Below are 26107 nucleotides of genomic sequence, written 5' to 3'. Positions count from 1 at the left end.
TTGAGTTGCGTGTTTTTAACTTTGAGTCACGCAACGTTCATTTGGAGAGAGAGTTTACTGTATCGACTGTAAGTCCTGTTTAACAGCTAAATCATCAACACTGTAGAAATTATTTTTCTAAATTGTGAATAAAACAAAGATTATTGGAGTACATTTTACAAGAAAATACTATTTCAGTCCGATACTCATTTCTTTGTATCGTTTCAAAGTAAATCCTACATCAAGTTTTTCAGTTGCTATTTACTTATAATAGAATAATTACTATTATTTTATAATAAATAAACAACATTTATTTTACAATAAAATTTAATTTTTTTAATAATAAACAAATTACTATTATTTGAATAAATAAATAAGACTGCTACTTTTGTACTAAATAGACTTATTTTTATAATAAACAAATGACTTAAATTTAAAATAAATAAATGACTTATGCTCATAATATATATATATATATATATATATATATATATATATACACACACACACATATATATATATATATGTAAGGAATAATTGACGACAGGCCGTTGAATTATTAGAAAAATAATGCACACCCGAGGTGGTAATGCGGTCACGACGCGAAGCGGAGTGGCCGTTCACCTCGGGTGTGCATTATTTTTCTAATAATTCAACGGCCTGAAGTCAATTATTCCGCTTATACTACAGTTACCACACCTCGAAACATTGTTCAGATTATGTATTTCAAAATGTTTGTAAAGTTTTTGTCATTAAAACGCTCTTGTATGTAGGACTAATTTCTTACGCATTTAATCCAATGCCTCCGTTGCTAATTCCAAAACGTCATTTTAGAGTTAGTAACGGAGGTTTGAGCCACTGATAGCAGAGTAATGCTGGGACACACGACTAGCTGACACATTCTCTGACTGTTTTCATCGACTGCAGCAGATTTTAAACACCGACTTTGAACACAGACTGAACGCGCTGAACACGCGTTTGGGCATGATCAGTCATAAGTATCAAATTACATTCATAACCGGCCTTAAAGTGTGTCCCCAGTTATTAATGCAGTTATTCGAGAGAGAGATGTTGCAATAATGAGTCAGAAAAGCATGTGCGTCAATATTATTATTTATTTATTTATTAATTAAATTCCTTTTAATTAATTCGAATTCATTCTTTTTTTTCTATTATTGACAGATGACAGACTAGCCAAATAAATGAAACACAAAGCCATTTTAACAAGTAGGCCTATCAATAATTATTTATTTGTTATATTATCTGCAATAAAAATCCGTGCTGCAGGACTATCCATTTATTTAGCCTATATTCAGTTTAATTTTCTATTGATTATAGATAGGACTATATTTTATTTATTCAAATTAAACTTCATGTTTCCATTGATTGTGAAGCTAGACATTGAAAATTCCAGATCAAGCGCATGGGGCTGCATGTTTTTTCTTGTTATGAATTGTATCCTATTTTCCGTTATTACCGTTAACTACGCGAAGTGATATGGAACTGTAATGCGGTCAAGACCTGCCTGGAACTACTTTAGCCGTGCGTTTCCCTGAAAATAATGCACGCCTTAGAACGTTTGTCAACCAATCAGATTCAAGCATTCAACGGCCCTGTAGTATAAATATATATACACACACACACATATATATATATATATATATATATATATATATATATATATATATATATACACACACACACATATATATATATATATAAATATATATATATATATATATATATATATATATATATATATATATATACATACGCATTTATTTATAAATGTATAAATAAATTACTATTATTTTATATTTAAATGTATGACTTTTTAAAATAAATAAATGACTATTGTTTATAATAAATAAATCTATTAAATAAATAAATAAGATCTTCAATGACGATGCTTTCGAATGCTGGCGAAACTCATCGCAAGTTACTGGATGGCAAAAGACACTGCATTGTAATTTTCAATGTATTCTTTGTAATTATTTTCTTAATTTACTTGCAATTTTTGAGAGAAAACTGTTTCAAAGTAAAACGCCAGCATTCCCAGGTCATGGCGAGGGAAAATGATTTTAGTACGTAATATAAACTTGATTAAAAACTCATTTTCCTTATCTTTTGTTATGTGCAGTTAATCAGTGGCTTTATCCCACAATCTCCACAGGATTTCTCTTATCTTTGCTTTGTCTTTTCTCACAGTACGCTGGCTGATCACGTCTATGATCAAATGTACGCTAGCTAATTTCCCATGTGTTTGTTTGGTTCATAACGGTGTGAGATATGAACATCAGAGAATCTGCTCTATCGGTCCGTCTGCTGTTCGAGTGATCAAAGGCGTCTGAAACAGGAAGTGCACGGGTCACTTCCTGCCCCTCGGGAATCTGTGTTAAGTGGACAAGCCCCGATCTGTCCAGCTTTGTGTCCTCTACTGATACACATTTATCACACTATGATGAGGACGAATGAGACTGAAGACAGTGGAGTTCATGCGATCCGCTTCCTGATACAGTGGGATGCAAATCAGAGAGAGACAAATTAGCAGTTTGAACGATATTGTTTATTTAATCAGTTATGAGGCGTATATTATTAATAATAATAATAATAATAATAATAATAATAATAATGGCATGAATTACTATACTTTTTAAATACATAAATAAATACAAATATTTCCATGGATAAATGACAATTATATTTATAATAAATAAACAAATAACACCGTGTCCTAACTACACAATTACACTATTGTCCGTGTTAATCAGAGTGTTTGTCCTATCCAGCCGCGACGGCGACACGCGACGATTCTAATTTAGAAACGGTTTCTATTTTTCTGACGTCGCGCTGGAACAACAAACACAAAGTGTGGCGATGATAATCTAAGGCACTGTTTATGTGCTTTATTTAATGTTAAAAGCGTGTCATGTGACTCTGAATATCATTTAGTGCTCCAGCTTTGAAGCTGTAAAAGCAACAGTGGATAATTTACCTCAGATCTTGAGATTAAACAAATGGAAACAAGAACGTTCAAACTGTGAACAAACAAGTGTATTATTTGACAAAGATTGTTTTAGTAACTCAGTAGCCTGTGTATTTTTTAAATGGTGTAATATTTGTGAATTTGATTATGTGCTTATCCATTTTCTTGCGAGTGCCGTCAAGATTACTCTCTGGTGCCGTGCACTCGCCACGAGACTCCGCCCACACACTGTTCTGATTGGCTGTGATTTTTGATTGACATTGTGGCGTCTCACAGTCGCGTCGCGTCTAGTGTGGACAGACACACTGCCTGTCGCTGGAATTTTATCGCGTCGCGTGTAGTTAGGACACGGTGTAAGACTACTATTTTATAATAAACAAATGACTTGATTTGAAAATAAATAAATGATTATTATGTTTATAAAAAGTTAATGACTTATTTTATAATAATTGCATGACTATTTTTAAATAAATAAATACATAAATAAAATGTATTTAATTATAAAATGATTTATTTTCATAATAAATAAACTACAATTATTTTATAATAAATACAAAATACATTTATTAATACATTTAATACATTTATTTAATAAATGTATTTATTTTATTAATACATTTATTAATTAATTTTAATTTATATATAAAAAATAATAAATAAATAAATACATATTTTTAAATAAATAACATTTATTTCATTATAAAATGATTTATTTTCATAATAAATAAACTACAATTATTTTACAATAAATAAAAAAATACATTTATTAATAAATTTAATAAATGCATTTAATAAATGTATTTCTTTTATTAATACATTTATTAATTAATTTTAATTTATATATAAAAACATTATAATAAATAAATAAATAAATAAATAAATAAATAAATAAATCGCCAATGTTGCTCGCGTCACCTTAATTAACAAAATTTTAGTGAAAATTACTGGAGGTCATTGTAGGCAGTTGTTTCAGTTGTTTTGTCAGAAACAGAAAGCAGAAATGTCCCTGTTCATCAGGATAACTCTACGGGAACTCACCGTATGAAGATATGAGACTCAGGTAAACAACACCTGAGGGAGAAACCTCTTGCATTTCTATTCTGGCAATCATTTGAGACTCACAGTAGCAGAGATCAAGCCTGTAACACCACATCACGTTTCACACTGAACGTCCCCTCAAACGCTCACACACACGAGCAGGAGAGAGAGCGAGGCTTGTCAACACACAGCCAGAGTTATTGGAGGAATGATTAGTGCACTTGGAGCCGAGACCCCCGGGGCTCTTAATGAGGCTGTGTGGCTCTGGCTATGAGGAGAGCAGAGTCCGCTTCTACACTGTGAACAGCAGAGCTTATTCTGACCTCCAGTCACAGTTATAAGACACGACTGTAAGAGAAAACTCAGTGTAAAACTGTGAGTACACTCTTACAAATACAGCGTTCACTAGAGGTCTATAACGCCATAGAAGAACCATTTCAATGATCAGTTCTAAACAGAACCTTTTCTTTTACTATGAAGAACCTTTTGTGCAACTGAAAGATTTCATGGATTTTAAAAAAAGAAAATCTATCTATCTATCTATCTATCTATCTATCTATCTATCTATCTGTCCATCTGTCCATCATCCATCTATATCTCCATCCATCTCTCTCTTGTTAATCCATCTATCCATCCATCCATCCATCCATCCATCCATCTCTCCATCTATCTCTCCATCCGTCCATCTATCAATCCATCTATCTCTCCATCCATCTCTCTCTTGTCAATCCATCTATCCATCCATCCATCCATTCATCCATCCATCCATCCCTCCATCCATCTATCTCTCCATCCATCTATCTCCATCCATCTCTCTCGTCAATCCATCTATCGTCCATCCATCCATCCATCCATCCATCCATCCATCCATCCATCCATCCATCCATCCATCTCTCCATCCATCTCTCTCTCTTGTCAATCCATTGATCCATCCATCCATCCATCCATCCATCCATCCATCCATCCATCTCTCTCTTGTCAATCCATCTATCCATCCATCCGTCCATCATCCATCTATCCATCCATCTGTCCATCCATCCATCCATCCATCCAACCATGTGTCCATCCGTCCATCCATCCATCCATCCATCTATCTCTCCATCCATCTCTCTCTCTTGTCAATCCATCTATCCATCCATCCGTCCATCATCCATCCATCTGTCCATCCATCTATCTCTCCATCCATCCATCCATCTGTCCATCCAACCATGTGTCCATCCGTCCATCCATCCATCCATCTATCTCTCCATCCATCTCTCTCTCTTGTCAATCCATCCATCCATCCATCCGTCCATCATCCATCTGTCCATCCATCTATCTCTCCATCCATCCATCCATCCATCCATCCATGTGAAACTACACACACACACACACACACACACACACACACACACACACACACAGGATTGGTAATCCTGGTCTCTCTAGCAGAAACCCTCAAGTAAGTTATCGCTAAACGGATTAACTAACTTCTTTCTATCGATTCGAGTTCCTTATAAGGCCTCAGATGTCCTGGAGTCCTGATGAGCGCTGCAACCGACTGCAAACACTTAGTGTAATGAAGCATTAATTCCCCCTGAACACAACCGTAAACTCTGCTCGGAAACGGCATTACCGCCACATCTGTAATAAATATGGAGGCTCTGAGGCACAAAAAACATCTCAAGGCTTCAGAAGACCACAGAAACAAGATGTTAAGCCTTTCAGCAGTTAGGGTTGAGATGTTGTGGATCTCATTAACTCCAGCAGATAAGATAAGAGCTGGCTGTGTTACAGGACAATGACGGCATATTCAGAACAACATACTTGCATATTACTCGTTATATTTAGCATGCATTCTGTGCAGAGTATGCAAATGTTCAGCGTGCACATCTGATCAGACCCAGATGGAGCCGGCATACTTCTCTCACATTTCCAGCACTGGATCCAGAGGGAATTCTGTTCAGAGTAGTGCACTTCTAATTTAGTTTATGAAAGCATCATCATATTAGCCAAATCATATGTTTCTGATATATATTCCTGAGGATGACAAACAATATTTGACCAAAAATAATAATAATACACAACTAGAGCATGCACACACTGTTTGGAAACAATGCAATGTGCTCAACATTTCATTTCCAGTGTGACTATCAAATGAATATCAACCATTTTAACACGTTTTCATAAAAAGAAATTCATATCCAACACGATAACTGAAAGACACATGAATGCAAAGTAGTGCATTTCCATATACATTACAAGAACAACTCATTTCAGAGTGAACTATTCTGTGTTAAGACACTAAATTCAATAGTTAAATTATTATAAACTCGTAGTTAATAGTAGTTAACAATTATAAACTCAATACTTAAATTATTAGAAATATCGAACAGATATGTGAAGTAAGAAGAAAAGTAAAAAGTAAAATAATAAAATAAATAAAATATTAAAATAGAATATTAAATGCAAATATTTTCTCATGACATTACTAAGATCAAACCGGAGGAAAAAACAAATAATAAAAAAAGTAAATGTAAAATAATAAATAATAGAATATTAAATGTGAATATTAAAAATAAATATGTAGAGGCAGCTAACTACTTTTTACTTCCAAAGATGCTTTTCTCATGACATTACTAAGATCAAACAGGAGAAAAAATTAAAATAAATAATAAAAAATAGAATATAATATTACATTTAAACATTAAATATAAATATCTAGAGGTAGCTAACTACCTTTACTGCCAAATACACTTATAATATTGCAGTAACCAGTATGCAAATATTTAAATCAGAACACTCCCTGAGGGCCACTAAGCTCCGCCTCCAGTCCCGCCCACATTTCACAATGCCCCGCCCCCTTCCTCGGCAGAACTGAACACAAAGACAGCTTCATTCCACACAGGTGTGTCCTGCTCAACAACCAGCAGCACTTCATGAAAGAAGGTGTGTGTGTGTGTGTGTGTGTGTGTGTGTGTGTGTGTGTGTGTGTGTGTGTGTGTGTGTGTGTGTGAGGAAAGAAAAACAGAAAGCCAGTGTGTGTTTTAGCCAATGTTACAAGACAGATAAAGAGAAACGCAGAGACAAACAGAGCGCATCTGTGTCTCTGAGGTGTGTGTTTAAATCTCAGCAGACATTTAATCTTAATCCAATTTCATCAACGCTCACGTCCCACCAAAACACTGACGCTCTCTTTCTCTCGTCCCACCCAAACAAACCCACATCAGAGAAAGAGAGAGAGAGAGAGTCCGAAGCAGACCACCTGAACCCTCAGCGCTCAGGTGTTTTCATTACACACACAGCCAGCAGAAACACCAGCCTCATATTTGTACAGGTGCATGAGAGAGAGAGAGAGAGAGAGAGAATAACCTTTGAAAAGAGACGAGGACTTTTAGTTCTGTGGGACTTTGAGAGCAAAACCAGATTCGCTGAATGATATTTAATAAAATCGACACACGCGCTGCTTCATTCTTCTGTAGAGCAACCTAATACGCTTTCATTTTATTTTACACTAACTTCACTGTTCATTTTTTACAAATAAAATATACAATAATAATAATCATTTTGAATCATTTTATTCCTGTAAAAATATTTTACTAAATATTCCTAAAATAATAAGAGCAAAACTGCATAAGATATTAAAGGCTCAAAGAATATTCAAAGAATATATCTTGAATTAAGTTTATTTTTCCACTGGAAAATATTTTTAAAGCACAAATAAAATTAAATAAATAAAATTAGAACAATGAAAACAATAAAATTATAAAGAAAAAAGAACAATGTTAAGAAAAAGTTACAAAGTTACAAAAACAAAGTTAAGAAATATCATATATAATATATATATATATATATATATATATATATATATATATATATATATATCACTATTAATCACTATTAAGAAAATAGTAATTCCATCTGCTCTCAGTGTTTATACTAATATTTATATTTATTTATTCATTCCTTCCAGTTAACCTGCCATTACCTCCACATTAAACCGATTTCACAGCATTAAATACAAAGATACCGATCAAAATAGCAATCCCTCATCAAAACACACGTCAAACGCAACTGAAAACACTAGTGCTGAACAAACCCAAACACTTTAATGTTCACTAATAAGGGGTTTATGGGAATGACGAGGGGGTCAGAGGTCAAGCTCAATCAAAATAAACACGCCGGCATGCCGTTCACCGTGAACCCGCTCAAAAACCAAAGACGGAGAGCGCAGCATCCCACTCCCTGAACAGCAATATCCGGTGTTTATTTCTCCTTCCCATATTATTTTTCTTCCAATTTCTGAAAGATAGGTTGTGGCATAAAGAGCTGAAGAAGAAAACACAGAGAAAAGAAAACAGGCAGACTGGCTTTTATTAGCGCAAACTGACACAGCAACAGGTCTGATACAAGCCCTATATTTAATTATTTAATATGATTTATATTTACTTTATTATACACACACACACACACACATACACAATAATGAAATTTAAAATAATATAAAATAAAATAAAAATATGTACGTTTTTATTTAAATTGTTTTAATATATTTTAATTTAGTTTACATATATATACACACACACACATATATATGTATATGTATGTATGTGTGTGTGTGTGTGTGTGTGTGTATATATATATAAACTAAATGAAAATATATTAAAACAATTTAAATAAAAACTGATTTTTTTATTATATTATATTATATTATATTATATTATATTATATTATATTATATTATATTATATATATGAGTGTGTGTGTATTATATATATTATATATAGTTCAGTTTCAAGGGTTTTTTTCTGTACAAGCACACATTAAAAAAAGAAGAAAAAAAAGAAATATATACATATATATATATAAATACATTAATAACATTTGTGTGCGTGTAAACTTAAAATAATTAAGAATTTAAATAAAGTTTTTTATATATATATATATTTATATATATTTTTTTTTTCTTTTGTATTTTTTTTTTTTATGTGTGCCTGTACAGAAAAAAACCCTTGAAACTGAACCACAGCTTATGCTGATAGTCAAACGTCCGGCTAGACGAGACTAGAAGCCAAGTGTCCTCGTTACACAAGCAATAAATCTGCTGGAAATCCTGAATTATGTTTGAGCAGGAGCTGGCGGTCCGAGCGCTTGAAGTGCTCAGCTCATTTCCAAACACTCCCGGCAGCCAGAACACAGTCAAAGATCTGCTCACAACGGCACAGCAATTCATTAATTTGACACAAGCCCCTACAAATCCTGCTCTTTCATTTCAGTCCTCATGAAAAGACCTTTCATTGAGCCTGTCTGGTAAAAGCGTCTCAAACCTGATCTGAGTTCAGCTTTCATGACTAAACGGCCCCAGAAAAACACAAGCCTTAACATTCCACCTGACTCACCCGCAGCGCTGATGTATCGAACACACACACACACACATGCTCCAGCAATGATATCACAGAGGAATTATGGGATTGAGCAGGGACAAACAAAAGCAGAGAGAGAGAGAGAGAGAGAGAGAGAGAGAGAGAGAGAGAGAGAGAGAGAGAGAGAGAGAGAGAGACTGGCATTTGCATTTATTCATTAAGTATTCTCACTATTAACTACAACTTATGCCTCAAACTCCTAATCACTGGAATTTAACAGTTAGTAAAGTAGTAGTTCATTTAGATTAAGGTATGTAGAATAAGGTCATGCAGAATAAGGCATTAATATGTGCTTTATAAGTACTAATAAACAGCCAATATCCTAGTAATATGCATGCTAAAAAGGAACTAGTTTATAATTGGACCCTAAACTGAAGTTTTACCGACGATTTTATTCAAAGCAACTTACAATTGCTCCATTTTGAGTCACTTAGACTCAAACACATCTTGGAATATATACACCAACATTAAAGGAAAGTCTCAGCCAACAAATATATATTTAATACTTTTACTATGGTAAACAAATGTAAAATAAAAACTAGTACTAATAAAATGAGTATCTATCTAAATAATGAACCATCGCAAGGCTTCTAGCATGCATACTTCGTCTCTATATTGCATATTATGTAAATGTATTTACTATATAGAAACTATTTAAAATAGTTATTTTGCATTTTATTACAATTTATGGCAAAACTTTTTTTCCAGATGCATCACACTAGAAATGGAAGGTCAAGTAGAGTGCTTTGCATTGTGGGATACCAAATCTTACACAATGTGCTTTGGATATACGTTGCACATTTTGGCTTGTACTTGTAAGTCATCCAAGTATTCCATAAATACAGAAATTAGCATAATAATATGAGTAGTACAGCATGCCAAACGAACTCAAATAAAGAGAGAAAGAATATAATGGCATAATCTTCAGTTTAAGATTCAGAGTTCTCAGATTTACATATTATCAGGCCCTCTCTGAGACTGAAGATATTCACAGTGTAAATGATCTCAATAACCAGGCACATGAGTCACAGATGATTTCATACTCTCGAGACTCACAGAAGTCTGGCTGGATCCTCCTCCACTTCATCCTCTCATTATACTTAGTCTCAGACAGAGTTGTTTTGTGTCAATACGACGCGTGTTCCCACTCCCATCATTCTTGGCGAGATCTAACTGAATATCTGGCAGAGAACAATACACTTTTGTGGACTGATTCCCAATAAGACCTAATCACTATAGTGGAATATTTCAGAAAACAATGCCATTCACACTTTAAAGAGGCCGTAGTACACCCTTTTACAGTCTTGATGTTGTTTTTAGCTCTACTAGAACAGGTTTTCCTGCTTGAATGTTGATTATCTTCCTCATATTCTCCATTGTTGTGGCTCCTCTCTTCCCAGTCTGTCAGTAACACTCTTTTTAGTTCCTGTCTCTATGAAGCCCCTCCTCCTGAAAAGCACACTGTGCTCTGATTGGTCGGCTGGAGCAGTGTGTTGTGATTGGTCGAGCGCTTCGAGTGTGTTTGGGTCCCGCCCCTAATTACCATAACCACCAGTTTCACTACGAACTAACTCAACCAGGCCCCGCCCCTTTATTCTGCGTATTAATTATTTAAATGAGGAATATTGTGACGTGTTCGTTCCCGGAAGAAACTCAAGACTACAATGGAGGCGTTTCAGGGAGTTCAGAAACACTGACACTGATATAGAGAAGAACTCCCGCTGGAGGGACGTTTTCATGCTCAAGCAGCAACAATACACACTAAAGAAAGTTGAACATGAAAAAAAAAGCATAATAGGTGTGGCAGATTCACAGATGAGGTCAAAGGTCAAACAAAACAGCACATCAACCTCGTTCAGACACAAATGACTTTAAGTGCATCTGGGAGATGTTACATCTATCGACTATAGATGGACAAACACGTTCACGGGTCAATCTGAGACACAAAAATGATACTTATGGAAACAAATGTATTCCAAAAACTGATAATTATAGGTCAAATTCTGTTTTTCTTTCATCAAACAGCGCTACACCCGGCATCTCCTTTACCGCCCACTTCCTCTCTCACGCCCTTCCTGTTCTTTATTTCCCCCCTAATATGAGCCTTCAGGGCTTCTCACAGGCCCTAATGAGAGATATGCTTTCATTGGTCTTGACAGGCCCACGCTAGCACACCTCATCATGAGCGGCAGGAGAGCGGACAGCGCCCAGTGTCAGGAAAACACAGAGCACATGCTGAAAGTCACATGAGATGCTTTCACAGGAGTGGCCAGACGACAAAAACAAGCCCTGCTCGGAAACAGACCTGCGTTTTCAGCACAGCAGAGACTAAAAGTCAAGTTATCTCGATTTCTTATAGAGCTTTATGGGTTTGTTTCAAAGCAGATTCGCTGTAATAAACAGGAAAATAAGAGAATCAATGATGCAAACTTAAAAATATTAGACAAATTCATATTCTGCTGTAAAGAAGACAATAGTGTCATTATGCACTTTGCGTCAGTGTTGATTCAATTCGGTTTAATAACCGTCGATGTTGCAAACTTTTTCAATTATGAAACAAAGTTGACGCACCATAAAGCAGCTCTACAGAAAACGTTCAGGAGCAGTAAAATCAATAATATTACTGATTATTTGTGTCTTATAAATCTTATATGCGTCTTATGGACTATAGACTATATTTATGTTGGCCTAAATAAGTGTAGAAAGAGGAGTTTGGATCAGCTGAACAGAGTCACACAAGGTTCCCACACTTTCTGACAAATTAATTTCCATACGTTTTCTAGGATACTAGAATTTCTTAAAAGATAAAATATTGTAGTCATTTGCAGTCAAAAAAGTGATTATTTAGAATTGATCATATCTTAAAAAAAAAAGTATACTGACTATGGAAACTTCAATGACTTTTCCGAAATCTAGTCCTAGAAAACACACTTTTGAAATTCCCTGATATTTCCAGGCTTTTCCAGAACTGTGGGAACCATGGTCACAAAACCGGTCTGAATGATTTATTATATCCGACTGAATCAGTCAAGTTGACAGCGCACAGACTCATGAAACAAGATCTGTCTATTTCATATATGACAGATTCATGACAGCCAAGATGTCTTGGAATAATCTGTTACATAAAGATGAATTAAAATGACCATTTCAAAAGAAACGATTCACTGAGTCGGCTTAGTAAATAAAAGTATTTTTGTAATATGACCAAAAGGTAAACACAGTTGGTAACACTTAATAATAAGATCCCATAAGTTAAAGTATGTTAATGTGATTGCAACTAACAGTTAGAAATACATTTGTTACAGTGTGTATTCATCTTTGTTAATGTTAGCTAATAAAAACACAGCTGTTCATTGTAGCTCAGGTCCATTCAATAATATTACCAGATACAACTTTTGATTTTAATAATGAATTTGTAAATGTTTACATTAACATCAACTAAGATTAATAAATGCATCAGAAGTATTTTTCATTGTTAGTTCATTACTATAGACGCTCTAAATACTGTATTTAACTAATGTCAACAAATGGAACCTTATTGTAAAGGGTTACAAAAAAAGTTCAAAATCACCACAGCTGAGAGAGAAAAAAACTGAGAGGATGCCTCACATAATCACATAATCATATAATCAAATGTACGGGACAGGAAAGAAACAGAAAACAAGACAGTAATGAGACAGGAAACAGACAGGATAGAGACCATACCAAGACAGGAAAGAAACATGAAACAGACAGGAAAGAGACCGGAAACAAGCAGGAATGAGACCGGAAACAAACAGAAAAGGGACAGGAAAGAAACATGAAACAAACAGAAAAAAGAGACTGGAAACAACCAGGAAAGAGACCGGAAGCAGACAGGAAAGAAACATTACACAGACAGGAATGAGACTGGAAACAAACAGGAAAGAGACTGGAAACAAACAGGAAAGAAACATGAAACAAACAGGAATGAGACCGGAAACAAACAGGAATGAGACCGAAAACAAACAGAAAAGGGACAGGAAAGAAACATGAAACAAACAGGAAAGAAACATGAAACAGACAGGAATGAGACCGGAAGCAGACAGGAAAGAGACATGAAACAAACAGGAATGAGACCGGAAGCAGACAGGAAAGAGACAGGAAACAAACAGAAAAGGGACAGGAAAGAAACATGAAACAAACAAGAATGAGACCGGAAACAGAGAGGAAAGAGACAGGAAGCAGACAGTAAAGAAACATGAAACAAACAGGAAAGAGACTGGAAGAAAACAGGAAAGAAACATGAAACAAACAGGAATGAGACTGGAAGCAGACAGGAAAGAAACATGAAACAGACAGGAATGAGACTGGAAACAGACAGGAAAGAGACCGGAAGCAAACAGGAAAGAAACATGAAACAAACAGGAATGAGACCGGAAACAGACAGGAATGAGACCGGAAACAGAGAGGAAAGAGACAGGAAGCAGACAGTAAAGAAACATGAAACAAACAGGAAAGAGACAGGAAACAGACAGGAAAGAGACAGGAAGCAGACAGTAAAGAAACATGAAACAAACAGGAAAGAGACTGGAAGAGAACAGGAAAGAAACATGAAACAAACAGGAATGAGACCGGAAACAGACAGGAAAGAGACCGGAAGCAGACAGGAAAGAAACATGAAACAAACAGGAATGAGACTGGAAACAGACAGGAAAGAGACCGGAAGCAAACAGGAAAGAAACATGAAACAAACAGGAATGAGACCGGAAACAGACAGGAAAGAGACAGGAAGCAGACAGTAAAGAAACATGAAACAAACAGGAAAGAGACTGGAAGAAAACAGGAAAGAAACATGAAACAAACAGGAATGAGACTGGAAACAGACAGGAAAGAGACAGGAAGCAGACAGGAAAGAAACATGAAACAAACAGGAATGAGACCGGAAACAGACAGGAAAGAGACAGGAAGCAGACAGTAAAGAAACATAAACAAACAGGAAAGAGACAGGAAAGAGACTGGAAGAAAACAGGAAAGAAACATGAAACAAACAGGAATGAGACTGGAAACAGACAGGAAAGAGACACGAAAGAGAGATGAATGAGACCGGAAACAGACAGGAAAGAGACAGGAAGCAGACAGTAAAGAAACATGAAACAAACAGGAAAGAGACTGGAAGAAAACAGGAAAGAAACATGAAACAAACAGGAATGAGACAGGAAAGAGACTGGAAGAAAACAGGAAAGAAACATGAAACAAACAGGAATGAGACCGGAAACAGACAGGAAAGAGACCGGAAGCAGACAGGAAAGAAACATGAAACAAACAGGAATGAGACTGGAAACAGACAGGAAAGAGACCGGAAGCAAACAGGAAAGAAACATGAAACAAACAGGAATGAGACCGGAAACAGACAGGAAAGAGACAGGAAGCAGACAGTAAAGAAACATGAAACAAACAGGAAAGAGACTGGAAGAAAACAGGAAAGAAACATGAAACAAACAGGAATGAGACTGGAAACAGACAGGAAAGAGACAGGAAGCAGACAGGAAAGAAACATGAAACAAACAGGAATGAGACCGGAAACAGACAGGAAAGAGACCGGAAGCAAACAGGAAAGAAACATGAAACAAACAGGAATGAGACCGGAAACAGACAGGAAAGAGACAGGAAGCAGACAGTAAAGAAACATGAAACAAACAGGAAACAGACAGGAAAGAGACAGGAAGCAGACAGGAAAGAAACATGAAACAAACAGGAATGAGACTGGAAACAGACAGGAAAGAGACACGAAAGAGAGATGAATGAGACCGGAAACAGACAGGAAAGAGACAGGAAGCAGACAGTAAAGAAACATGAAACAAACAGGAAAGAGACTGGAAGAAAACAGGAAAGAAACATGAAACAAACAGGAATGAGACAGGAAAGAGACTGGAAGAAAACAGGAAAGAAACATGAAACAAACAGGAATGAGACCGGAAACAGACAGGAAAGAGACCGGAAGCAGACAGGAAAGAAACATGAAACAAACAGGAATGAGACTGGAAACAGACAGGAAAGAGACCGGAAGCAAACAGGAAAGAAACATGAAACAAACAGGAATGAGACCGGAAACAGACAGGAAAGAGACAGGAAGCAGACAGTAAAGAAACATGAAACAAACAGGAAAGAGACTGGAAGCAAACAGGAAAGAAACATGAAACAAACAGGAATGAGACCGGAAACAGACAGGAAAGAGACAGGAAGCAGACAGTAAAGAAACATGAAACAAACAGGAAACAGACAGGAAAGAGACAGGAAGCAGACAGGAAAGAAACATGAAACAAACAGGAATGAGACTGGAAACAGACAGGAAAGAGACACGAAAGAGAGATGAATGAGACCGGAAACAGACAGGAAAGAGACAGGAAGCAGACAGTAAAGAAACATGAAACAAACAGGAAAGAGACTGGAAGAAAACAGGAAAGAAACATGAAACAAACAGGAATGAGACAGGAAAGAGACTGGAAGAAAACAGGAAAGAAACATGAAACAAACAGGAATGAGACCGGAAACAGACAGGAAAGAGACCGGAAGCAGACAGGAAAGAAACATGAAACAAACAGGAATGAGACTGGAAACAGACAGGAAAGAGACCGGAAGCAAACAGGAAAGAAACATGAAACAAACAGGAATGAGACCGGAAACAGACAGGAAAGAGACAGGAAGCAGACAGTAAAGAAACATGAAACAAACAGGAAAGAGACTGGAAGAAAACAGGAAAGAAACATGAAACAAACAGGAATGAGACCGGAAACAGACAGGAAAGAGACAGGAAGCAGACAGTAAAGAAACATGAAACAAACAGGAAAGAGACTGGAAGAAAACAGGAAAGAAACATGAAACAAACAGGAATGAGACAGGAAAGAGACAGGAAGCAGACAGGAAAGAAACATGAAACAAACAGGAATGAGACCGGAAACAGACAGGAAAGAGACCGGAAGCAAACAGGAAAGAAACATGAAACAAACAGGAATGAGACCGGAAACAGACAGGAAAGAGACAGGAAGCAGACAGTAAAGAAACATGAAACAAACAGGAAAGAGACAGGAAAGAGACTGGAAGAAAACAGGAAAGAAACATGAAACAAACAGGAATGAGACCGGAAACAGACAGGAAAGAGACAGGAAGCAGACAGTAAAGAAACATGAAACAAACAGGAAACAGACAGGAAAGAGACAGGAAGCAGACAGGAAAGAAACATGAAACAAACAGGAATGAGACTGGAAACAGACAGGAAAGAGACACGAAAGAGAGATGAATGAGGCAGGAAACAGACAGGATTGAGGCAGGAAACAGACAGGAAACAGACAGGATTGAGGCAGGAAACAGACAGGAAACAGACAGGATTGAGGCAGGAAACAGTACCTGGTTGTATTCAGATGCTGAGTAGAGACTGATTCTTCTTCTTTTGCCACAAACGGGCTTCTCAACAGACTGAAAGAGAGAAACAGGCGCTTTCCTTCATCTCACAGCTGAGGAACAGGAAGATCTTGAGATGATTCGGAGGGAAAATGATGAAAAGGTGAGGATACTTTAAAAGAGAAATGAAACGACAGGGGAAAAGAGGAAAATCTAAAAGCATTTGCTTGTTTACACCATATACGCAAACACAAAACTCCTAAACTGAACAACATCAGTCTGCAAACCACACACAAGCAAACAACCACAGAGTTTGATGGATGGATGAAAAACCAGAGGAACTCACTGTGAAGCGTCTGTTACTACAGGTAGAGCGATGTCTTCACCAGTGAAGTCCAGTTCATCCATCAGACTGTTGTTTCGGGAGATCACGGGGCCATCCAACTTTTTCTTAACTGTGGAGAAAATTAAATTACAGTATCTCCATTAAACCACAAACTCGCATGACAGATGATATAAAAGATGACAGGCAAGTGTTTAGATGTGATATAAATAACTGCACAAATATCAGAAAATGTACGCACTCTGGAGAAAACTCAAGAAAAGAGACTGAGAAAGCACGAGAAAGAAAGAGAAATTGCAAAAACGAGGCAAGGAAAAGAAAGACAGATACCTGGAGAAGAAGGACAGCTGAGAGTGAAAGCCGACCACGAGCGCTGCCGGTCTATTGACATGCAGATAGAAGAAAAAGTGCAAACTAAGATCATGCTAAATGACAAACAACACAAGATAAGCGGCAGAGGCAGAACACGATCAATATGAAAGTTGAGGTAGTAAAGGTGCGTGCTTATGCCAGTTTTTTTTGCATAAATATATAAGAAAAAGTGCACTTTAAACCAAATGATGCACTTAATAGACTGAAAAATTAAGTGCATTATGTCATGGATGCTAACCAATTAGCCTGATAAAAAAGGCGCGTCCCAAATTGCGCACTATTCTATGCCATTTTTATTAATGTAAAAATTAATAAAAGAACAAAATTCCACATCAAATACCCAGATGATGCACTTATTTAACTGAAAAAACAAAGTGTGTATTGTTGGACACTTCATGCATTCAACTGATATATATATATATATATATATATATATATATATATATATATATATATATATATATATATATATATATATATATATATATACACAGTACTGTGCAAAAGTCTTAGGCATGTTAACAACCGCTAAAAAACGGTTTCTTCAAGCGTCTCGGAGACGTTCCCGCAGTTCTTCTGGATTTAGTCTGTCTCAGTTTCTTCTGTTTCTTCATGTAATCACAGACGGACTCGATGATGGTGAGATCAGATCAGACCGGCTGTTGTCAGACTCCTTGTGCATACACAAATCTCACTGGATTATTACAATTAATGGCAAAAAGAATGTTTGGAAATGTAAACTGATATTTCCTACTGACACACTACAGCAAAAGATAGAAATAACTGACTTACAACCATTTTTTTGGGGGGGGGGGGGGGGGGGGGGTTAACATGCCTAAGACTTTTTCACAGTACTGTATATACATACACATGTGAGTGTGTGTGTGTGTGTGTGTGTGTGTGTGTGTGTGTGTGTGTGTGTGTGTGTGTGTGTGTGTGTGTGTGTATTTCTCATCAAACTCCAAATGATCTGAGCTGCTAGTCAAATCGATTTCACATCTCTATACTCTTATATTTTAATTTCTTCTTTTATTTACATTTTTTTTACATATCTGTTTTAATGGAACTGCTTTGAAACGCATTGTATAATTTATGCAAACCGCTGCCTTTTAATTGTCACTTTTTTGTTTTTAAGCCACTTTAAGTTGCAAGCCACATCAATACAACATGCACTTGCAAAAAAGCAGAAGCAGAAGCAGAAAACCACAGCGCCAAAGTTCTCACCTGACGATCGGAAAAGTTTTGCGATGCCTGCGTAAAGGGAAAAACATGTAACCGTTTAAACTTAGTGGGACATTTGGTCGAACTTTTTACAATCCAGTCAATTCCCAAAGGATAAAAACCAAGTCCTCCTGTATTTGCCTTGTTGAATATCCAGTTTAACTCAGAAATGCGTTACATGATGGGTTGAAAATGTCACTTTTCCTAAATGTTATGATTCATCTCTGAACTTTAGCACTTAATGCTAACTGGATGGTAATGAATGGTAAATATACTTTTTCAACAAACGCTCAGACCATAACCGGCTCAAGGCTTTGATAAGCCAAACTGCTGAACATGATTTTTTCTTTTTCCCCAGTTCAAAGGACTGCAGACATGTGCTGCGATTTCATTATCTTTCCCCTCTTCACTTCTAATTAAGCTTCAGAAGAGACGTCTCTGCTGGGGACCGTCTGTGTTGATGTGTCTGCTTTTATGATGAAGCCGTTTGACAGGAAAACTCATAAAAACAGACTTATTAACAGACTGGTTTAGCAGGGGACCGTTTGAGCGCCGGATGCCTTCCATTCACATGTGGAAAATGACATTTATTCAATACGGAAAAGTGGGTCACGTCGAAACTTTTCATCTTTCCATGCTCTTTATGCACTTCCGCTCAATTTATGGGGTAAAAGAATGGAGTACGTAAACGACTGCAGCCTCTTTTGTGTCTTGTTTTCTGGTTGATGAATTTCACTGGACGCTCCAGTGGAGAAGAAACGTTCACTTCAGTTTCTTGGATGCAAGTTCAACATTTTTGTGCTTATTACTACTCAGGTATTTCCAGTTTTCTGGAAGCCAGATGAGAGCGATCTGTTGAATTTGGCCAATACGAGTCGACACTCATTCATACGCAAGACTTAATAAAATCAAGCTCAGATTTGCCGCGGTCTAATTCATTTAACGGACAGGCTTCTCATGTGACACTGTTAAGAAGAAACATCAGGAACAAGGTCCTCTTCTTAACAGTGGGTCAACACTGGCAATGTTACATGCAAACTAATAATCTGCTAATAATTGGATTGAGAAACTGAAATAAACTCTCTTCATCTCTTCAAACTCCTCAAACGATCCAATCAGCCATGTTAAAAAAACTGGGACACGGTTTTTTTTTTCACGGAAAACTGGAAATACTTTCTCCATCGGATTAAAAAAAATAAAAAAAATAAAAAAATAATAATAATAATAAAAAAATAAAATAAAAAAAACAATAATAATAATAAATAATAATAATAATAAATAATAATATTATATATATATATATTTATTTATTTATTTTATTTTATTTTTTTCAATTTAAAAATAAAAGTCTCAATTGAACTGAATCGTCTTCATGTAAACATCTCAATCGATCCGATTAGGCGCGTAAACCTTTAAATCCAAATACTTTCTCGATCAGATTAAAAAAACAAAATAAAATAAAATAAAATAAATAGCAAATACAATTATTAACTTAAACTAAAACTAAACTAAAGCTTAAACTAAAATTAAAATAAAAACTGAAAAAAAAAAAATATAGTGAAGTCTCAATTGAACCGAATCGTCTTCATGTAAACCCCTCAGTCGATCCGATTAGGCGCGTAAACCTTTAAATCCAAATACTTCCTCAATCTGACACTAAAACATCTTGCGAACATTAGCAGTGCCGCGGTGTGTGTGTTTATTTACGTCTCGCAAACCTGCATATGGTCAAATATTTAGAAATTATGTTCAGAATAGATGTAATGCACATGTAAATGAATATTTGAATTGGATTACAAAGTTTAGGTCATATAAACAGTAATGATATAGGATTGGATTAATTGACGGAGTGATGAAATCAGTGCATGAAAACATACCGACAGTGAACGGATCAAAAACAGCGTCATCAAATAAATGGTATTATGATAAGCTATACATCTTTCAGTAACTTAACTGAATACCAGATGAAGTATTACATGACCTATGATAACAGAAGTCAGTGTTAATGGTAATAGAGAAGAGAATAATAAGCTTGTGTTACCGGAGGACTCGTCTGAGAAGACCCCGTCTTTATCATCGATGTGGTCGTAGGTGATTTGCGGGATGGAAATGGCTCGTTCTCCTCCGGGACCCAGAGATCCGTTATCACGCATGGCCTTGGGCTTCCGCTTGTATCGCTTGCTCTGAGGGGGCAAGAGTCACAACATTACATTGACTTTTTATTCATCTAAAATTGAATTTAGCGCACGTGTCACATACACTAATAGTTTTATGATGCTTTTTGTCATTTCCAGAGCTGGATTACCCCTTTATAAATGGACAACAATAAAAAATAATACTCTTCAAAAGTGTTTTACGGGTTTGGAATGAGATGGGGTGAGTAAATGATGGTTATCTGAACTAGTAAATTGATAATCGTTAAAGTTAAAGTTAAAGACCCCCTGTGGTGAAAATCAAGTTTAAATAAAGTAAAGCTAAATAAAAATATAAAATAAAATAAAAAAACAGTATAAGTGACAAAAGCTCATAACAAAATTACAATGAAAGCTGAAAACATAAAACAAAGCTAATTCAAAATATCAATAAATTCTATAATAACATAAAATAATGCTAAAATACACTAGTTTGCAAAAACATTTACACTGAAAACAACTAATAAAACACTTTCATTTATCTTTTCACTCCCAAATACTCTTCAAATAATTTCACGAAAAGTCATACATGAGTGAAAGTAAATTATGTTTTTTCACTCTAAATGCCATTATGCATTATTGCATGCAGAGAGAAATCCAGAAGAACGGTGACGTCCGAATCCTAAATCCAAAAACAAAGCCACATTAAATCTCAGATTTAATCTGATAAGAAATCAACGCGGAAGTTTCAAGAAACTCTTTGTTTCTTCCCAAGAATCGCTGATAAGACTTGCGTAAAAAATGAAAATAAAAAAAAAAATGACACGGAGGATTCACAAGGCAAAAATCCCCCAGATATGAATTTCAAATTTGCCCTTTATTGGACAGCATCATGAATATGCATGTTGTGAATTTATGAATTCTGCGGTGACTTTGCATCCTACACATGCGAATACCTCCGGAGTAAAACATGAGTCACGTCACGAAACAAATAAAATCAGGGCTTCCCACTGGCCTGATAGGGGGAAGTAAACGCGGGACGGATGAACGAATGAGAGGTTTATGAACGAGAGCAGTCACACGCCCGCGCGGAAAGACTTGGACCCAATATGTTTTGGAGTCAGAGCTACACAAAGATTGTTTTGTTGTTCTTGCACTACACAAAGGTTTTGCTCCCAGGAGAGCGGCTGCGATGACATCATGGCATTTGACTGAGTCTTTGTGCGAGACAGACAAAGGGGGTCAAACGGGTGAGCGAGAGACACCGAGAAACCACTCTGTCCCATGACATCAGGCCTCTCGCGGCGCTTCTCACACCTCAACCTACATCCCGGCCGGCTCTCTCTTTTATTCTCACCTTGAAAATCGCCCTGTGGAATCCAGCGCGGGGTTAAACCCGTCACACGCCACAGTGTTAATTAAAATGTTGAATGGCGAAAAGCTTCTGGCTCCGTGTCAAACGCGCAAAGTCCCTCGAAGGCAGTGTTGGGGAAGTTAAACTACTAGCTTTGTGACTAGTTAAATGACGGTCAAGCTTAAAAACCATATATAATATAGTTTGCAACACTACAGGCTACTAACAAGTTGTTATTTTAAACAGTATTATTTTGCAGACACATTTACACTAAAAACAACAGTAACACTTGACAATAAGGTTCATTAACATCAGCTAATGTATTAACTAACTGTAAAAAATGATTTTTTGGTGAAGTAAATACTACTGAAAAAAACCAATGTAATTTACATGAAAAAGTTAGTTCAGGCAAGAATTAAAAAAACGAAGTAAATTCCATATCAGTACTTAATTCAAGCGAGTAGAAATGAAAGCGTAAATATCAACTCAATAAAATTAAGTAAAAATTACTCAACTTTTCTGATACTGGGGTTCCCATCATGCACTGGACCTTGAATAATTAATGAGGTTCATTTTTCACTGGTTTCCAGCTGTATTTACACTGTTTTATCATTGCTTTTGTTGTCAGGATTAGTAACTTGCCATTTTGTGACATTTCGAGTAAATTTTCTGCTCAAAATGACACATTCAAACACAAAAATGATCCATCAAATGTTACCGTCATTGTGTATTGTCTACCAAGTATTGAGGTCTTTGCATTCACATGATGCTTAACATTTGACATAATGTAGTATAAATTACTTAGATAATCTAAGTAAAGCACATACTATAAATGACTGGTATAATTCAATATTGAGTGAAATGTAATGCAAAGGAAATTTCAACTAAATCGATATTAATCAACCTTTTACTAGCCAAGTTAAAATTACTTATTTTCTGTGTTACTTTCACTTAACTAGGTTAAGTAAAGTTTACTTAATTCCATATTCCAAGTAAATTTAACTTAAAGATTTCTAATTAAAGCTACTGATAAATATGTTTAGGTTTTTACTTGGCAAATCTTTGTAAATTTACTAGCATTGAGTGAAAAAAGTTGCCTAGCTTTTTTCAAGTAAATCCTACTCCAATTTTTTTTCAGTGGTATGTATTAATCTTTGTTAATGTTAGTTAATAAACAGTTGTTATGTATAAAAATACATTCATTGTTCATGTTATTCACAGTGCAATTAATATTAACTATGATTAATAAATGCAAGTCTCGCCCCTTCATTTTCTTGTTGAATATCACGTTTACTGTAAATGTGTCAAATTAAAGAGGTAAAATTAGTTTCATTTCATGTTAATTTGAAACTGTAACAGTTACTAATTACAACTAATACAACTATAAATGTCTAATTCTGCTCACCAAGATTGCATTTATTTTATTATAAACACAGTAAAAACAGTAATATTGTGAAATATTATTTCAATTTAAAAGAACTGTTTTCTATGTGAATATCTGTTAAAATGTAATTTATTCCTGTGATCAAAGCTGAATTTTCAGCATCATTACTCCAGTCTTCAGTGTCACATGATCCTTCAGAAATCATTCAGATGATTTGATGATCGAGGAACATTTATGATTATATTTTAAATAAATATTTATATGCTGCAATAAAAAAGTATAAAATGCTGCACAGGAAATTAATCAGTGAATCATTTTCTAACTCAGTTCATTTATATGAACAACCCAAATGAACTGATTCAATAAAACAAACTGATCTTCACAACACTAGATATGAGAGAAAAGACATTCTCAGACAAAAAAAAAAAAAGTAGCTGGAAAGTCACACAATAAATATGCATTTGAAGGCTAAATGAAGTGGCATTCCCAACATATTTCAAACCAGGGAAGTGTATTAAAAATATTAGGAACCATCCAAATGAACTAAGAAGCTAAAATGAGTCTGGCTTCCCATCTCTACAAGTAAAAGACAAATTAACACTTGAAAAAATGTGCAAAAACCAGCAGGGTAGCCATGTGGAAAACAGTCTGTTACTGGACAAGCTAAAAAGTCTTTTACTACTGTCCAATGTTAACGTCATCTAAACTGCCCATCACACTCCTGTCCACTTACGCCCTGCAGAGGCCTTTACATGCATTCTGGGAAATTCACATGAGCCTATAGAAAAGACTTAACGCACAATAAGCCCCTCTAGAGAAATGCTTCCACTGTCTGGGCTTTGCAGTGTCCCGCTATGGAGGCTCAGTCGGGACAATCGACAGGAAAGAACATGACAATGACCGAAAAACAACACAAAGGGTTTGAAAGACAAGACCGTTCGCAAACAGGGAGTGTGTGTTTCCTCACCAGCCGTCTGAAGTTGCCCGGACTGGAGTTTTCCGAGTGTATGATGGGAATGTAGTCGCCCGTCAGCACGTACATCTTCCACGTGGCCGTACAGCCGTTGGACTTCTCGCAAGCGTAGCATCTCCACAGCGTCTGAGTTACATAGATGAACGCAGTAAGGTATGAGAGGCGGTGCTGTATCGTGAATAAGTCACGGCTGAAGGGCGTTGTTAGGCACGACTCGATCCGTGACTTATTCACGATACAGCACTAGCCTCGAGTACCTTTTCGCTTTTATAAAATGGTTACCACACAATACAAATATTAAATCCGAAAAATATGTATCTATGCAACTGTCATGAGGTAAAATCACTAAAAGCATTCCTTCCGCTGGAAAAAATAGTCCCTGATCGTGAACAGCAATAGAAGTTACATAGATTATTTCACCATTAGATGGTGGAAAAAGACTGTCTTTATGAGTGAGTCAGTCAGTAGAGAAGACTTTTACATTGAAAGGACTCAAACTTGTCGTGAACACGGAGAAGCATGACGCAACCAGAGAATGTCTAATAAGGGGAGAACTTCCACTCTCAGTGAACTTCCGGCTTCTGAACTGGTTGCATTTCCACTCTGGCTCCACATGAGGGCGCTCACAGGACGAGTGCAGAGTGAATGGAGGTCTATGGCGCTATACCCCTCAAAATCCACTTTTCTCAGGATATCATTTTTTGTCTAGTAATTTGAATGTTGTATTCGAAAGGAGATGCAAAGAAATGACACATTGCTGGGTGTTAGATTTTTTAGAGTCACTTATTTGCTTTAAAAAGTCTTTTAAAATGTCAATGACGTCATACACATCGTACGACCAGAGATACTGCTTTACGGCAATCCTTCAGTCACTTTGGTGCTTTCGCGCTCTGCACTTTCTTTTCTCTCGAGGCATCGACAACACAGCTGACACAGGTAAACACACAACACAGCTGACACAGGTAAACACACAACACAGCTGACACAGGTAAACACACAACACAGCTGACACAGGTAAACTCACAACACAGCTGACACAGGCAAACACACAACACAGCTGACACAGGTAAACACACAACACAGCTGACACAGGTAAACACACGACACAGCCGACACAGGTAAACACACGACACAGCTGACACAGGTAAACACACGACACAGCCGACACAGGGAAACACACGACACAGCCGACACAGGTAAACACACGACACAGCCAACACAGGTAAACACACGACACAGCTGACACAGGTAAACACACGACACAGCCGACACAGGGAAACACACGACACAGCCGACACAGGTAAACACACGACACAGCCGACACAGGTAAACACACGACACAGCTGACACAGGTAAACACACGACACAGCCGACACAGGGAAACACACGACACAGCCGACACAGGTAAACACACGACACAGCCAACACAGGTAAACACACGACACAGCTGACACAGGTAAACACACAACACAGCTGACACAGGGAAACACACGACACAGCCGACACAGGTAAACACACGACACAGCCAACACAGGTAAACACACGACACAGCTGACACAGGTAA

The 26107-nt window shown here is 36.4% G+C and overlaps 2 protein-coding genes across 3 annotated transcripts in view; one reads left to right on the top strand and one right to left on the bottom strand.

Moving 5' to 3' along the window:
• The window catches only part of kcnq1.2 (potassium voltage-gated channel, KQT-like subfamily, member 1.2), a 157701-nt gene that overhangs the window by 90389 nt on the left and 41205 nt on the right, over nt 1-26107 (bottom strand). Inside the window, exons 10-14 of one of the 2 annotated variants that reach the window (XM_079858946.1) lie at nt 24538-24669; nt 20742-20883; nt 18704-18730; nt 17111-17219; nt 16771-16839 (exon numbers count right to left, since the gene is read on the bottom strand). In XM_079858946.1, the coding sequence (XP_079715072.1) occupies nt 16771-16839; nt 17111-17219; nt 18704-18730; nt 20742-20883; nt 24538-24669 (479 nt within the window). Of the gene's footprint in view, nt 1-16770; nt 16840-17110; nt 17220-17437; nt 17489-18703; nt 18731-20741; nt 20884-24537; nt 24670-26107 lie in introns of both variants that reach the window. The other variant, XM_079858945.1, reaches the window with a different exon arrangement.
• The window catches only part of avpr1aa (arginine vasopressin receptor 1Aa), a 675329-nt gene that overhangs the window by 637230 nt on the left and 11992 nt on the right, over nt 1-26107 (top strand). The gene's annotated exons all lie outside the window — the stretch shown is intronic.

This window comes from Squalius cephalus (genome assembly GCF_949319135.1).
Source record: "Squalius cephalus genome assembly, chromosome: 23".
NCBI lineage: Eukaryota > Metazoa > Chordata > Actinopteri > Cypriniformes > Leuciscidae > Squalius > Squalius cephalus.
Note: the sequence above shows the minus strand (reverse complement) of the source record. Positions and strands in the feature narration are given on the sequence as shown.